General features: G+C 45.8%; 1 protein-coding gene across 6 annotated transcripts in view; it reads left to right on the top strand.

The window, feature by feature from the left end:
• KANSL3 (KAT8 regulatory NSL complex subunit 3) overlaps positions 1-14,375 on the top strand; it is a 43,911-nt gene extending 29,536 nt beyond the window's left edge. For 5 of the 6 annotated variants that reach the window (XM_004435820.3, XM_014791640.2, XM_087426165.1 and 2 more), the window contains 7 exons: positions 1,020-1,211; positions 1,694-1,778; positions 2,195-2,325; positions 3,171-3,280; positions 3,702-3,924; positions 4,259-4,392; positions 9,999-14,375. In XM_004435820.3, the coding sequence (XP_004435877.2) occupies positions 1,020-1,211; positions 1,694-1,778; positions 2,195-2,325; positions 3,171-3,280; positions 3,702-3,924; positions 4,259-4,392; positions 9,999-10,019 (896 nt within the window). In that variant the 3' untranslated portion in view covers positions 10,020-14,375. Of the gene's footprint in view, positions 1-1,019; positions 1,212-1,693; positions 1,779-2,194; positions 2,326-3,170; positions 3,281-3,701; positions 3,925-4,258; positions 4,393-9,998 lie in introns of those variants that run through there. The other variant, XM_087426167.1, reaches the window with a different exon arrangement.
• Positions 14,376-14,971: the final 596 nt, after the last annotated feature.

Here is a 14,971-nt window from a genome sequence, read left to right as displayed (position 1 = left end):
ATTCCCTAAGCAATCCTTCCAGCTGGTTATGCCCTGACTGTGGTCTGGAATAGCTCCCTGTGGCCCTGTACCAGGACCCCCCCAATCCATGTGTGACTGCTGCCTTCCTCCCCACCCTACCCCTGATTGCCTATGCTAAGAAGAGGGACTGGAGTGGGCTCCTGGGTTTAAAGAGGAGGCGATCTGTGAGGAAGCCTGAAAGATAACTTGAGTCCAAGAGGCTTGGCTATGTGCAGCATGAGTCTGATTGATTCAGTGGAGGGGGAAGCCCATGTGTGAACAGATAGCCTTTCTCTGTACTGGTAAAATGACCTGGGGACTAGGCTGTGACATGGGCCACTGTTGCCCTCTTATTTTGGGGCAGGAGCTGTAAAGTTATCTTGGCTAAGGTGTTCCCTTGCCTAGTAGCTACTCAAAGCCAGCCTTAAGTCCTGGTGATAATCCTTCTCTTTGCCTCCATTTGGCAAGCAAACCCTCAACCTTAGGCTCTTAGGGCAGGGTGGGACTCGCAGAGCCTTGTGAAAATCTCCCTTTTAGAGAGGACTGGGTAGCCTGCCCCTCCAGGCTTCTTCGTAGAATGTTTAATGTCCTCCAGCTGTGTGATGTGGAGGAGGGCTTGTAACAGGAAGGTTATCACATTCTTTGAGTCCGGGAAAAGCTGTCTAGATCTACTGTGGGGAGTCCTCTGTTTTTGGATTGGCTTTTGCTAGGCAGGGTCAGGGTGTCTTCTCCTTATTTTTTGTTCCCCCCAACTCAGAGCCCCCTTCCTTCCGACTCCGGGACAGGGTTAGAGATGGGGATGGAGTGATCGTCTGAGAGGGACAAGGTGGAGTTCCACCACAGGTGGGGCCTGAGTGAGGTGGGCCTGCGGCATTGGCAGTCTCTTTTGATGTGTGACTTCTTATGTAGGATGGTTCTGTGTGTTCCCACACATAGCCATGCCCATGCTGGTGCTGGCTGTCAGTGTCTGTCGGGCTCTTTCGGATTGTGAAGGACCTCACCTCAGCTCTATCTTTTAGTTCCCATTTCATCAGAACAAACGGAGGAAGCAGAGAAAGAGGATCTTAGGGCCCAGCTGAAGCGGCACCATCCCTCCAGTCCTCTTCCTGGCAGTAAGACCTCTAAGCGACCGAAGATCAAGGTGTCCCTTGTCTCCCAAGGGGACACAGCTGGAGGGCCTTGTACTCCTTCCCAAGGAGGAGCTCCAGAAGGTGAGTTTCTCTTGGCCTGTTTAGCTGAAAACTGACTGAGCTCTCCCAGGGCACAGAGCCTTGCCCTCTTGGTGGCTCTTGCTGGGTGGCTCAGCCTCAACTTCACTGTAGGAGGTGCCTAGTGTGAGGAGGGCACGAGGTTGTACATGGAGGAAAGTGGGCAGTGACCTGATTTGAACTAGGATCAGGGCAGCAGAACGAGGATCAGAGCGGCAGAACGAGGATCAGAGGAAGCTGTGGGGTCATTCAAAGCATCATATGTTTTGTTTATTTTCGGTTTCAATTAAAGATAAAATATTACAGAAAGCTTAGAAGTAGAAGGAAGAAATTATCCCAATTCTCCCAACTCTAATGTCATTATTCTTCATTTTTTGTCTTCCAGTCTTTGTCCATAATATCTTGCATTTAGCCTGGGCTGTGGACCCTGAAAGGTAGGGGCCACACAGGACTGACTGGTGACCTTGGGGTTTTATGTTTTGCAGCCACGGGAGGGAAGCCAGTCACCATGACACTGGGGCAAGCTTCAGCAGGGGCCAAGGAGCTCCCAGGGCTGCTCTCCACAACTAAGTGAGTCTTTCTTGGTCTGTTTGGCCCTGTTCTCTTGTTTCTCTTCACCTTTTCTTCGGTCTGTTTAGTGCTTTGGAAGATGGTGGATTCTGGATTCTGTCAGTTTTGGGAATGTGACTTCTTTCTGAGTGGGAAGTCTTCTTTGTCTTTCTTTTGGGTCAGCTCACAGTTCATTTTTACTTAGAGCTTGCAAAGCAACCCGTAGCTCTTGCTTCAAGGCCTGAAGTCGGTGCTTTCGGCTTGACTTTTAGAAGGACTAGAGGCCGGATTCAGAAGGTGGGATGGAGAAACCGAAGGTTCTAGCCTTGTGTCTATTGCTGAAAGCCTTGCTGGGCCCGACTTTGCACCCTCCCTTTGTTGCCAGGGTCTGCTGCTTTCCGACCTTTGGATAATGGAGATCCTGTCTTTGTCTCCAGGTCAAATGCTTCTGAAGGAGGACTGTCAGCCAGCCCAGCCTCCTCAGTGGGCTCCAGCAGCACCACGCCCAGTGCCCTGCACACACTCCAGAGCCGCCTGGTGGCCACCTCTCCTGGCAGCTCCCTCCCAGGTAACTGGTAGCCCAGCATTTCCTGCCTCCCAGCAGAGGCTTTTTGGGCTGCAGCTGGAGGGTGGGCCTGGGAAAGCATCCCTGGAGCTGAATCTGGAGAGTGCTCCTCTGGGTCTCAGGCCTGTTATAGAGGCTTGACACGAAGCTGGAGTTAGCTTTGAGTTGGGGGAGTTCTTGGCCTTAATATCTATAGTGACTAAATATCCCAGTCTATATATAAGGTGGAGAAATAGCTGGTGGGAGATGTGTATTGTGTTTCATTTTGGTGTTTTTAAGCACATCTGATTGAGTAAAACTGGAAATGGTGCTATACTGGGCATTAGAAAAATGAGACGTTTTTCTGCCTGTGCTTGTCTCCTCACTGTCTCCACCCCCAGCCCTACACTGAAGGGCTGGTTGCCTGAGTCCAGCAGGACTAAGGCACTGCAGATGCTCTTCTTCTGCAAGAAGACCTTTCTCTCTGCTTTGAGGCCACTGGACTGTGTATAAAGTGAAGTATATTTGGGATTCTTTTGGCTTAAAAAGTCCTTCCTTTTCCTTGAAAAGAAAGGAGAGAATTTAGATTTCTGAGAAGTGGGGTTCAAAACTGTCCAAAGTGTCAGGTGATTTGGAGCAGGTTGGGAAGTGCCGAGCAAATCTAAGGCAATGTGTCTGGCGTAGTACCTTTCCTCATGTGGGCATCCAGCTCACGTGCCTGGGGAGCCCTTCCTGGCATCTTTTTGCGAGCACTGGCAATGTCCGAGGGAGGGAGACTGGTGTCCGGGTTGGTTGGTCAGGGTGCGGGCGTGGCTGCTCCTGGGGTAAGTGACTGAGCCTGTGCTGATGTCTGTTATGTCCTCTCCTAGGGGCCACGCCAGCCAGCAGCCTCCTCCAAGGTCTCAGCTTCAGCTTGCAGGATATCAGCAGCAAGACCTCTGGCCTCCCAGCAAATTCCTCCCCAGGGCCAGCCCCACAGGTGCACATCTGCCTTCCACTGGGCTGGGCAGGTGTGGGGAGGAGGCCTCCTCAGCGTAGTTGGTTTTGGCAGGGTGACTGGGTCTGGACTCTGGGTCAAGAACAAACAGCCTTCTGACTTCACACCTGGGAGCTACCGAAGGTTAAGGCTCCATCACTTGTTGTGTGACCTTGAGCAAGTTTCTTGACCTCTCTATATCTTTGTTTCCTTGTGTGTAAAATGAGAATAATAATAGTACCACCCTCACAGAGTTGTTTTGAGGATTAAATAAGATAATATATGGAAAATGCCTGGAAGAGTATCTTGCATGTAGTAGGCACTCGACACATGGTAGCCCTTAATAATATGCTGTGGGCCCTCCACACTCGAACGTTGCTGTTGGGCAACAGCTTCTGATCAACTGGGCTTGTGTGTCCCACAGGCCACCAGTGTGAAGTTGCCCACCCCCATGCAGAGCCTGAGTGCCATCACCACGGGCACCAGCACCATTGTCCGTACCATTCCTGTGGCCACCACTCTCTCCTCCTTGGGTGCCACTCCTGGTGGGAAGCCCACAGCCATCCACCAGCTGCTGACCAATGGGGGCCTCGCTAAGTTGGCAAGCAGCCTCCCTGGCCTGGCTCAGATCTCTAACCAAGCATCAGGTGAGTCTCTCATGAGAACCGTGGGGACTCCCAGATATGGGGTCTTCCATCAGGACTTTCCCATCTCACATGGGCAAGGTATGATGTTGAACCCAACCCCAAAGGGTCCTGGCATTGACCCTCGGATTCAGTTGTGTGGGTCCATCCCCCAGAGAGGTTGAGAGAGTGCACACTGTTTCCTGCTGCCTTTCAGACTGACTGATAGGGCGTAGCTGACCCAGCTGGGGAGGACGCTGAGGCGGGAGGCTGAGGGGGGGTGTGTTATATGAGGAAGAAACTCTCTAGGAAAGGAAAGTGGAGTCTGTGACAAAACCTACTTTCCTCTCTCCCTCAGGCTTGAAGGTCCCCACCACCATTACTTTGACACTACGTGGCCAGCCGAGCCGAATCACCACGCTGAGCCCCGTGGGCTCAGGAGCAGCCCTGTCAGAGGAGCCCACCTCCCAGGCACTGCCCTCCAGCTCACAGGTGAGTCTGCCTGGGAAAACCGAGGACATGGGCTCCATATTGGGAAGTTGGGGGCCGGCTGACTGTCTGATTGGAGTTGCTGCCAGTGCACTGGACTTGTAGGCAGACCAGACTTGGGGGTTTGTAGCTTTGTAACTGAGCAAGTTGTGGACCTCTTTGAGTCTCTTTTTCTGTAACACTCCCTGGGTTGTTGTGAGGATTAAATATGTAAATATGTTCAAGTGTGTAGCCGTGCCTAGTATTTAATATTTTTGTTTACTTTCCCTCTCCATTCCTTTTCTCCTCTCATTCTTGGTTTCATCATTCAGAGGTGGTTGTGGAGGCTAGTTGGCTAATACTCTTCTTTGACCAACAGTTTTCCAGCATTGTGCCATTCCAGATCTTGGCATTCATTGCTGTCTTTTTAGGGTACAACTAGGTTTTTATAGCTCTTACCCAGGAAGTCACCATCAATTCCTCCTAGCTGATCTGATTTCTGTTATGACCTTTTTAAGTAGAGTGTTTCTCATCTTAAAGTGGTAATCGGAGAGCCACCCAAAGATCAGAGGTTAAAGAAAAAAATAGTTTGAGTCTAGTATTGAGTGTGCTTTCCTTCAGTGTCTTCTGTTTCAGCCACGGCCTTGCTGTGTGGGGCAAGGTGCTGTGCCGGCTGCCGTGACTGACGGCCTGGCTCTGTTCCGTCATTCCCTCCACACCAACCCTGGCCAGGAACTCGGGGGCTGGGTACTGTTGGCAGGTGGCAGTTCCCAGCAGTCCCAGAAGCTCTTGTGCCTCTTCCTCTTCAGGGGAAAATACTGCACAGAGATTGTTACCCGGCATTCATTGGGATCATAGCTACCCCTCCCTGCCTTTTTGCAGAGAGGCAGAGGTGTTCTTATTTATTTTATTTCTCATTTTTTCAATTACAAAAGTGATTACACTAATTCAAACATTACAGAAATAATGCAATTTAGAAAGTGAAAATTTCCTATGATATGACTCCCAGAGATGATATCTGCTGTTAGTAGCTTGATATGCATTTGTCTAGATTTTTCTTTCTATACAAAGTATTTTATTTTTTGACAAAAATGGGATCACAGAATATGGATTATTTTGTAACTAGTCTTTGTTTACAAAACTGTGACATGTTTCCCTGTTGGTTACATAGAGACCTATCTGTTTGTTGTCAATGGCCTAGTATTTCACTGGGGGATGTACAGAAGCGTGTTTCACCACCTCCTGTTAGATGGAAAGTTTGTTATGTTTTGTTTTTTGATAGCATAAATAATGGTGCAGTGAACACTCCTGTTCATGGTGTTTGTGTACCTCTGGGAGATGTCTACAGACTAGAGACCAGTAAGTGGGGGGTATGTGCATCTAACGTCTGCTAGCTGCTGACTAATTGCCTTTCAAAAGGTTCTGCTGATTTATAGTCCAAGCCACAGTGATGAGAATACCTGTGTTCTTACACCTTTGTCAATTGTGGAGATCAGTATTTTTAATTTTATTAATGTGATGGGTGAAAAATGAAGTTGTTTTAATGTGCATTTTCCTGATTACTTATGAGGTTGTGTGTCTTCTTTTATGAATTACTTGTTATATTCTGTATCTATTTACTTGATTTACAGCAGCTTTATATATTCAGATGTTAATCCTTTATCTATTATACAAGTTACATATACTTTATTCCAGTCAGTTGCTTATCTTCTTTTTCTTTCTTTCTATTGAAGTATTAAGTGCTTGTCTTTTTTTTTCTTTTTTTTTTTTGCTGAGGAAGATTCGCCCCCTGAGCTAACATCGTTGCCAGTCTTCCTCTTTTTTAGCTTGAAGATTCACCCTGAGCTAACATCTGTGCCAATCTTCCTCTATTTTTTGTTTTTGTACATGGGTCGCCACCACAGCATGGCTGACAAGTGGTGTAGGTCCGCACCTGGGATCCAAACATGTGAACCTGGGCCACCAAAGCAGAGCACACCAAACTTGAACCACTAGGCCACGGGGCTGGCCCTAAGTGCTTGTCTTTTAACTTTTGTTTCAGGATCTTTTATGATACCAACATTAAAAATTTTTATATAGTAAAATCTTCAAATTTTTCCCTTTATATGGCTCCAAGGTTTTGTGTCTTAAGAAAGCTCTTCCCATTGCAAGCATATTTTTATTCTTTCTTTTTTTATATATTTTTAAAATTATGGTAAAATATACATACGTACAATTTACCATTTTATCCTTTTTTAGGCTTACAGTTCAGTGGCATTAAGTACATTCACGTTGTTATGCAACAGTCACCATCATGCATCTCCAGAGCTTTCCCATCATCCCATCATACTAAAACTGTGTTTGTGGTGTCTTATAATGCTTTGGTTTGTTTACCTTTAGTTTTTCAGTCCCCTTGGAATTTATTTTTATATGCTAAGTGAGGTAAGGTTCCAACTTTATTGATGACTCCATTCCTTCATTCATTTGGAATCCTCTGCTCTCACATTCTAAAGATTTTATTTCTTAATTTTTTCCCCCAAAGCCCCAGCAGATAGTTGTATGTCATAGCTGCACACCCTTCTAGTTGCTGTATGTGGGACGCGGCCTCAGCATGGCCGGAGAAGCGGTGCATCCGTGCACGCCCGGGATCCGAACCCCGGGCCGCCAGCAGCAGAGCGCGTGCACTTAACCGCTAAGCCACCGGGCCGGCCCTCACATTCTAGATATTGTACACATGTAGGCCTGTTCTGTACCCTTGACCTGTTTCTACACTAGCTTTATATTATTGTTTGATAACGCAGGTCCTCAAGTTAAGGAAGTATCAATTGTATTTCTAGCTTGCTAGGATCATCTTCATTCTTTTCCTTTCTCTTGATAAGTAATGGGTTTTGAATTTTGTCCATTGCCCTTTTGGAATCAAATGAGACGAATGAGGATATCAGTTAAAACAAGGAGTTACTTTAATAGATTGCCTAATATCAAACTGTCTAAATTCTGATTCAGTAACTTGTTCAGTATGTCCTATTCTGATTTTTTTGCACATGCTCAAATTTATTTTTATTCAGATAGGAAATGAGAGAACAAAACAAAAAAAAAGAAAGAAGCCAGGCGTTTCAGAGGAAAAGCGTATCTACTCTTTTGATTTGCTTTTATTTTACTTAGGATTTTGGCCTCTGTGTGTATTCGGGAGATTGGCCTATAGTTTTCTTTCGTCTGCCCCTGCTTTTGTGTGTGTGTGCTTTCCTTGTCCACTTGTATAAAAGGGGTAATTCTATCTTTATAGAATGAAATGGGAAGCATTTTAATTTTTTTTTTCATATTCTAAAACATTTGTATAGCACAGAAATTATCAGTTGCTTGATGGTTTGATGGAAGTGACCTAGAAAGCCATTTGGGCCTGTTTTCAGGGAGTCTTAACCTTTGCTGATGCCACACTGATGTGCAGCTAGAACATAGATCCCCACTGTGGGGTACCTTCATCCTCTGTTAGGTGGTCCTCTTCAGCATGCTGTGGCCTGGGGAAGCTAGTTAGTGTTGAGAAGAGAGTAGAGGTCATTGAGAATCCTTTTCCACGGCTAAACTGAAGCACAGCGTAAAGATCAAGATCTGACTTCTACCTGACGGTATTAACTCAAGAGCTTAGTTTTTGTCTCAGTAAAATGGGTGTATAATTACTAGGAGGGTTCTAGTAGTGATTCTCTTCTTACAGACGAAGGCGGTATTATTAGATTAAGACTTGCTGACTCAAAAGCTTCTTTTTTTTTTGAGGAAGATCAGCCCTGAGCTAACATCCATGCCAATCCTCCTCTTTTTGCTGAGGAAGACCGGCCCTGAGCTAATATCTATTGCCAATCCTCCTCCTTTTCTTTTTACCCTTTTTCTCCCCAAAGCCCCAGTAGATAGTTGTACATCATAGTTGCACATCCTTCTCGTTGCTGTATGTGGCACGCTGCCTCAGCATGGCCAGAGAAGCGGTGCTTCAGTGCATGCCCGGGATCTGAACCTGGGCCGCCAGTAGCAGAGCGTACGCACTTAACCGCTAAGCCACAGGGCCGGCCCCTCGAAAGCTTCTAACAGTTACCTCAGGGTCCAGACCGCCAGAGAGCATGATATCAGGGAGAGCACTGGGCTATGGGTCAGCCCTCTGTCTTCATCCAGCTCTGTGACCCTGGGCAAATCACTAGCCTCTCCGGGCTTTTGTTTTCTCATCTAGTCTAGTGAAGAAGTTGGTCTAAGTCAGTGATTGTTTTGGTGGTGGGATCAGTAGGGGTTGTCTCAGAATTTCCTCAACTTTTGAGAAGATGAATTTTTAGAGGTTGAGAAACAAACCACCCATTTATGATATTTATGAGATAATTGGAAATTTGAACACTGGATAATTATTGATATTAGGGAATTGCTAACCTTCTTATGTGTGATAGTGGTGTTTAAGTTTGAAAAGAATAATCCTTTTTTATTTGGGGGTTACATACTGCAATATTTATGGATAGAATGAATTTGAAAAGAAGATTGTAAACACTGGTTAGACTTCTAAGGTCTGTGCAAGCACTTAATTATCTGTTTTGTTTCTGGCACTGATGAATATTTACTGTGTGTTTCCTTTATGGAACTGGACTGTTATATACTCCTTACAGCTGAGAAGCTGCAGGAGGAAGGGGAGGGACAGAGACCATGTTGTCTCTGATGTCCTGCCTCAGAGTCCTGAGAATGGACTCCTTGCCTGTGGTCACAAGGTCTTTCTCCTCTCTGTCCATACTGTGGACACCTCTGGCCACACCATGACCTTGTCAGGCTGGCAGGCAGCCCCTCTAGCTGTCCAACCTTTGTAGCAGCCCCTGGGAGAGTGGGCTTGCTCTCAGGTGTACTCCTAATCAGGACAGAGCAGTCATCTGTGCACAGCCCTGCCTTTGAGCAGGGTGAGCAAGTGGGAGGCGAATCCTGTCAAGTTTTGATTGTCAGACCCTTCTTCATTCCTCCTCTCCTGTGCCCTCTGTCCTCCCCACTTTCCTGCATTCTTAGAGACTTCTTAGTTTTCCAAAGATGAAATCTAGACAAGTGGGGAAAACCTTGGTGGAAAAAGGCCAACTCTCTCTACCTTGCTTCCTTCTTCCTAAGCTGCAGGGCTCAACAATTATGGCATCCTCCACAATACCTAAAAAATTGACAAGATCTGAAAAAATGATATTGTCGGAGCAATCATGGAAAACTTCCTTTCAACTCTTATCACCCTTAACAATTCACCTGTGTCCTTTTCCCTGCATTGTTTTCATGCATAATAATAAGAGCTAACCTTTGTATTTGAACACATATTATACTCTAGGTGCTTTATGTGGATTGTCTCATTTAATCTCACAACCCTGGGGAGTAGGTGCTTTCATATGTATCTTACAGATGAGAAAAAGGAGGCTCAGAGAACATAAGTCAGTTATCACTTTCCCTAAAAAGTGGTAGAGGTGGCTCTGTGGCTCCAGAGTCCATGTTCTATTAACCACTTGGCTGCTAGAATACATGTCCTTGTGCATCCAGCTTTTTCCCTATCAAGAATTACTTCTTTGGAATAAATTCTCAGGAGTGGGATGATTGGGTCAGAGGGTCTGAATGTGTTAACCTGGCAAGGTTTTGACTCTTGTTCACTACCTCTCCTACTACAGCGCCTGCCTCCAGCGCCCTGAAAATGCTGTGATACGTCCTTTACCAGGTTCATGATGGCTGCTGCACAGTGAGCCCTGGGCACGTGCTGTCCTGCTGAGCTGTCCACTTGTCTGAAGACCTCTTTAAGACAGTCGTTTTTGCCTCCCCACCAGCTGTCTTCAGGGTTGGGCCTCTGGGTCTTGTGAAACCATTAGGCTAGGTGGTATGGTGCCAGCAAGGGGAGCATTGTCTTCCAGCATCTACAGAATCCCCGGCTCCTCAGCAGATCTGGCTGTGCATGGATCAGAGGCACTTCTTCCCCAGCACTAGCCAAGGAGCATTGTTGGACCGCTCACTGCATTTAATAAAGGAGTTCCTCCTGGACGTCTGTGCTGCCCCTGTGCCAAGTTGGGAGGAGACGTCCGTGTGGTGTGGGGCTGTGGGAGTGAGAATTGAGAGCCCTTTGCTGAGGACTGGGATCATCTTGGCCCACCAGCCGGTCATTCAGTGCCAGAGGGCGTTTTGGACATCGCTGTTGGCCTCACTGAGCAGCCGTGGGAGAGTGCTCCCCATGCAGCTCCCTCTTAGGAACGATGTTAGATACAACTAGCCTGCTGAGACCTGGGAACTCCTGATTTCAAACCCACGATAGGGCAAAGAGAACTGGGCTGTCATCTTTCAGTCCTTTTGGCCACTGTAGATGTGGGGAGCAGCAGTTGCCAGGAGGTAAAAGCTGGCCCTTTTCTTTTTTTCATCATGCTTTGGGCAGTTACTGTATCCAGAAAGCCTGCAGGTCCAGAAAGGCTAAAGAAGAGAAATGGTACAGCAAGTGAAGTGGCTTGAGGGGCATGCAAGTAAGTCCTGTGGTGAAAATGATTTGGGCTTGAGGCTTTGCATCTAGTACCTAAGGAACTCTTGATGCAACTGGAGATGAGAAGAAGAATTTGCCAAGTCAGAAGGAAGTAAACCCAGCCGCTAAAATTTCTGTCTCCAGGGTCTGGAACAGAAATAGGGACACCCAGCTAAGTTAACATCTTGGCCATCCAGAAAGCTTAGGCATCAAGACGACAAAGGCCACATTTCTCTGTTTGTGTTTCTATTCCATGCAACTTTTTGTCCTTTTGCATAGAAGTGGGAAGATTATTGGCATTGACACTACTATGCAGGGCTCTTGGTACCAGCCTGAACCCTTGGAGGTGGAGGTCCTTGGAGAAGTGATCACTGAAGATGGAGCTCTGAGCCCCTCCTTACCTCCTCACAATACTTGTGTGCAAAGGTAGTTTTAGATTTGGCTTAGAACCTATCTTCCAGAGCAGGCGCCCTTCCCTTCCATACCCTAGAATGTTTCCAGTCAAGGTGATAAGTAAGGCAACCCAAATGTGACTCTGTTCAGTATCTGTAGGCAGGGAGGGCCCAAAGATTCGAGCCACATGCCATGGCTCGAATTGTGTTGCAGGGTCCTGACCCATGGTGCAGCATGTATCCAAATCAAGCCACCTGTGTTCAATCCAGGAACCTCACCTGCCAGTGTGAATAGCAGCCACGAAGAAGTGTACAGTGTGCAGGAGTCTCAGGCAGATTAGAGTGCTGCAAGCAGGGCCAGGGGGATGTATGTGATAAGATTGGAGAGGGCATCTTAAACACCATACTCTCTCTCCCTGACCTCCTGCAGAGGTGGTCTCAGCAGTGATTCACATAGAATTAGGCTGCATTCTCGCGTTAGCTGGTAGGTAACTGCTTTCTGAAATTCAGGAGGCATTTAGTAAGTTTGAGGAAGATATGAAATCTGAAAGAGGCATCCGTGGGTCAGGAGTTTGATAACTTTACAGGTAGGATAATAACACACCAACAGGAACCGAGGACAGTAAGACTGTGTGAGACTGTGTGAAGCTTTTAGGAATGATGTAGGACAGGCAGAGGGTCCTGAACAACCTATTCAGACTTAAGAGTGCAGCCTAGACAGCGCTGGAGGGGCCGCTCCTGAATGATGCTGGCCCGGTGTGTGCTGGGGCCAAAGGAAAAACTAACGCATTGTCCTGCTTTTGTGTAAATCCCAGTATGCTTCCCGTGGATGACTTCCTAAGGCTTGGGTTATACACCTTGAAGAACGCCAAAACTGGAGAAGGGGAGTTGTGAGAACGTTGGTTCTTCTTCACCTTGGAGGGACAGGCTAACACGGGAAGTGGTTGAAGTCTCTTGAGTCGTGTTCTCCAGTTCTATGCTGCTTCTCCAACCACACTTCTTGAAATGTAAACGGAAGCTTTCTTCTACCTATCATATAGCAGACCTGGAGTCCATAACCTCAGAAGGTAATACTACTAGCCGAAAATGGAGAAGGATCAAGAAGCCTTTAGTTAAAATTCTTGGATGACAGATGCATGTTAATGCCCTATGGAAGATGTCCTTGTGCTTTGAGAAGAGGTCACTGATGGAGGAAGACCTTCTGTCTATTCTTGGCCCCACCACTAGAACAGTCGTGGGCTGGATGGTTTATAGAGCTGAGCCGCTGTGACGGTTTTGTTCTTATGTTAGCAAAAACAATTAAAAAACAAAAAACTGTGGATTGCTTCAACTTCTTTTCACTTGACTTCTCGTGTTTATTCTGGTAACCACCCAATGAAGTGGCACAGAAAATAGAAGCAAAGATATTGCGGTAAAGCCAGTGATCATCTCACTGATGCCTGGTACCATGAGGTGGGTACGGTAATTCCATTTTTACAGGTGAGGAAACTGAGGCACAGAGAAGTCACACAGCAGGAAATGGCAGAAGCAGGACTGGAACCTAGGCAGTCTGTCGCCAGTGTCTGTTCTTCTCTGCATTGTGCTGGGTTCTGAGATGGGAGACCAGAGGTGGAGATTAGCCCAGGAGGTGAGGAGATGGTGGCTTGGCCTTCATGTGACCCTTTTCAATTTACTTCCCATCAGACCTAGAGTGATTGCTGCTGTCATGGAGGGACTCTTGGCTGGGTCTGAGTCAGTAGGTAGGGTCCTCGCCCTTGGTCCTGAGAGATAGAAATTCCTTTGCACATCGTATACCTCCAGTCCCCTCCAATAAATAAATAAAGGCTTATAAAGATGAATGAATGAATTCCAATCTCCAGATTATTTGTGTACTTGTATCCAAGAGGACCTTCCTTTCTACCCTTAAATTCCAGATCCCTACACTTAACTTTGAAACACTCTGTGGATGGAAGCCATAGTTCTGGTAGACTGCTTGAGTATCTAGTACACATGGACTCATCTTGTTACCATCCTTAGTAGAGACCTGACACAATTTCCATCCCTTTCAACTCTAGTCTCACTGACTTGGGTGAGTCAGATGAAGTAGAGATGAGGATTAAATTGTTTAAATGATAGCTGTCTTAAACTTTAGGAGTGTAGGGACAGGGCCATAGCAAATTACGATGCAGAAAAATCTCCCTTACCTTTTTATCTGCCTTTCCAAAGCATATGTTTTAGTCAGGATCAGTGGTTGCAAGAAGCAGAAACCATTCACCACCCAGATTAGTTTTAAAAGGGAATATTCTCTCAATAGGCATTGTCACAGACAGGGAGCCTGACAGTTTCTGCTACTTGCCTCGAGACCTCGACTGACTTGGACTTGCCAGGGACCAGTTTTCATCTTGTCACTGGACTTTTTTGCTATGGAGCCTTCGTGGATGGCCAGTCTCTGTCTTTCAGTTCAAATCCTGAACACAGTGAACCTGATTGGCTCAGTCTCACTTATAGGTTGGTTCCTCTCACCCCAGTCCAGTAATAGTGTCCAGAGGATGAAGTTGTGTGGTTCATATTACCTTTCTAAGAAGAGAGGAGAAGGGATCAAACAAACAAAACTTGGGCTATTCAGATGTGCGTGTGGTTTTTTAACTTGCAGTTATAGTTTAGAGAGGTCCCCTGTTTTCTTCATCCAGTTTCCCCCAATGCTGATTACATCTTACATACTGTAGTACAATATCAAAACCAAAAAATTAACATTGGACAATGTGTGTCTGTAGTTCTGTCATTTTATCCCTGTAACCATAATCAAGATACAGAACTATTCCATCACCACAAAGATCTCCCTCATGTTACCCCTTTATAGTCACACCCATCTCCTTCCCCCTCACCATTCCTAAGCTGTAGCAACTGTTAATCTTTTCTGTATCTCTATGAATAGAAGAATAAATAGAATCTTGGAATATATGACCTTTTGAGATTGGCTTTTTTCCACTCAGCGTAATTCCCTTGATGTTCATGCAAGTTGTTATATGTATCAGTAGTTCATTTTTTTTTTCACTGCTGAGTATGAATGTTCCATGGTATGGATGTACCACAGTTTCTGTAACCAAGGGACATCTTGATTGTTTCTGCTTTGAGGCTATTACAAATAAAGCTGCTGTGAGCAATTGTAAGCAGGTTTTTGTGTGAACATTTGTTTTCATTTCCCTGGGATAAATGCCCAGGAGTGTGATTATTGTGTCATATGGTAAGTTTTCAGTTTTTTAAGAAACTGCCAAACTATTTTCCACAGTATCTGTACCATTTTACATTCCCGCTAGTAGTGGAGGAGAGATCCGCTTTCTCTGCATCCTTACCAGTGTTTGATACTGTCTCTGTTTTTTATTTTAGCCATTCTAATAGGTGTGTAGTGATACCTCATTATGATCTTTAAAATTTGTTGAAGTTTGTATATGTCCAGGATATGGTGGTCTATCTTGGTATATGTTCTGTAGGCACTTAAAAAGAATGTGTATTCTGGTGTTGGGTGGAGTGTTTTGTAAATATTGATAAAATTCTGTTGGTTGATGGTGTTGTCGAGTTCTTATATCCTTGCTGATTTTCTGTCAAGTTGTTCTATCAGTTGTTGAGAGGGTGGTGTTGAAATTTCTGACTATAATTGTGGAATTGTCTGTGTCTCCTTTCAGTTCTACCAGTTTTTGCTTCACATACTTTGCAGTTCTGTTATCTGGTGCATACACATTTAGGATTCCTATGTTTTTTTGGTGGATTGACT

The sequence above is a fragment of the Ceratotherium simum genome, chromosome 40 (genome assembly GCF_057802395.1).
Source record: "Ceratotherium simum simum isolate JZ-2026a chromosome 40, ASM5780239v1, whole genome shotgun sequence".
NCBI classification, from domain to species: Eukaryota; Metazoa; Chordata; class Mammalia; order Perissodactyla; family Rhinocerotidae; genus Ceratotherium; species Ceratotherium simum.
This window is presented reverse-complemented; position numbering and strand designations above follow the sequence as displayed.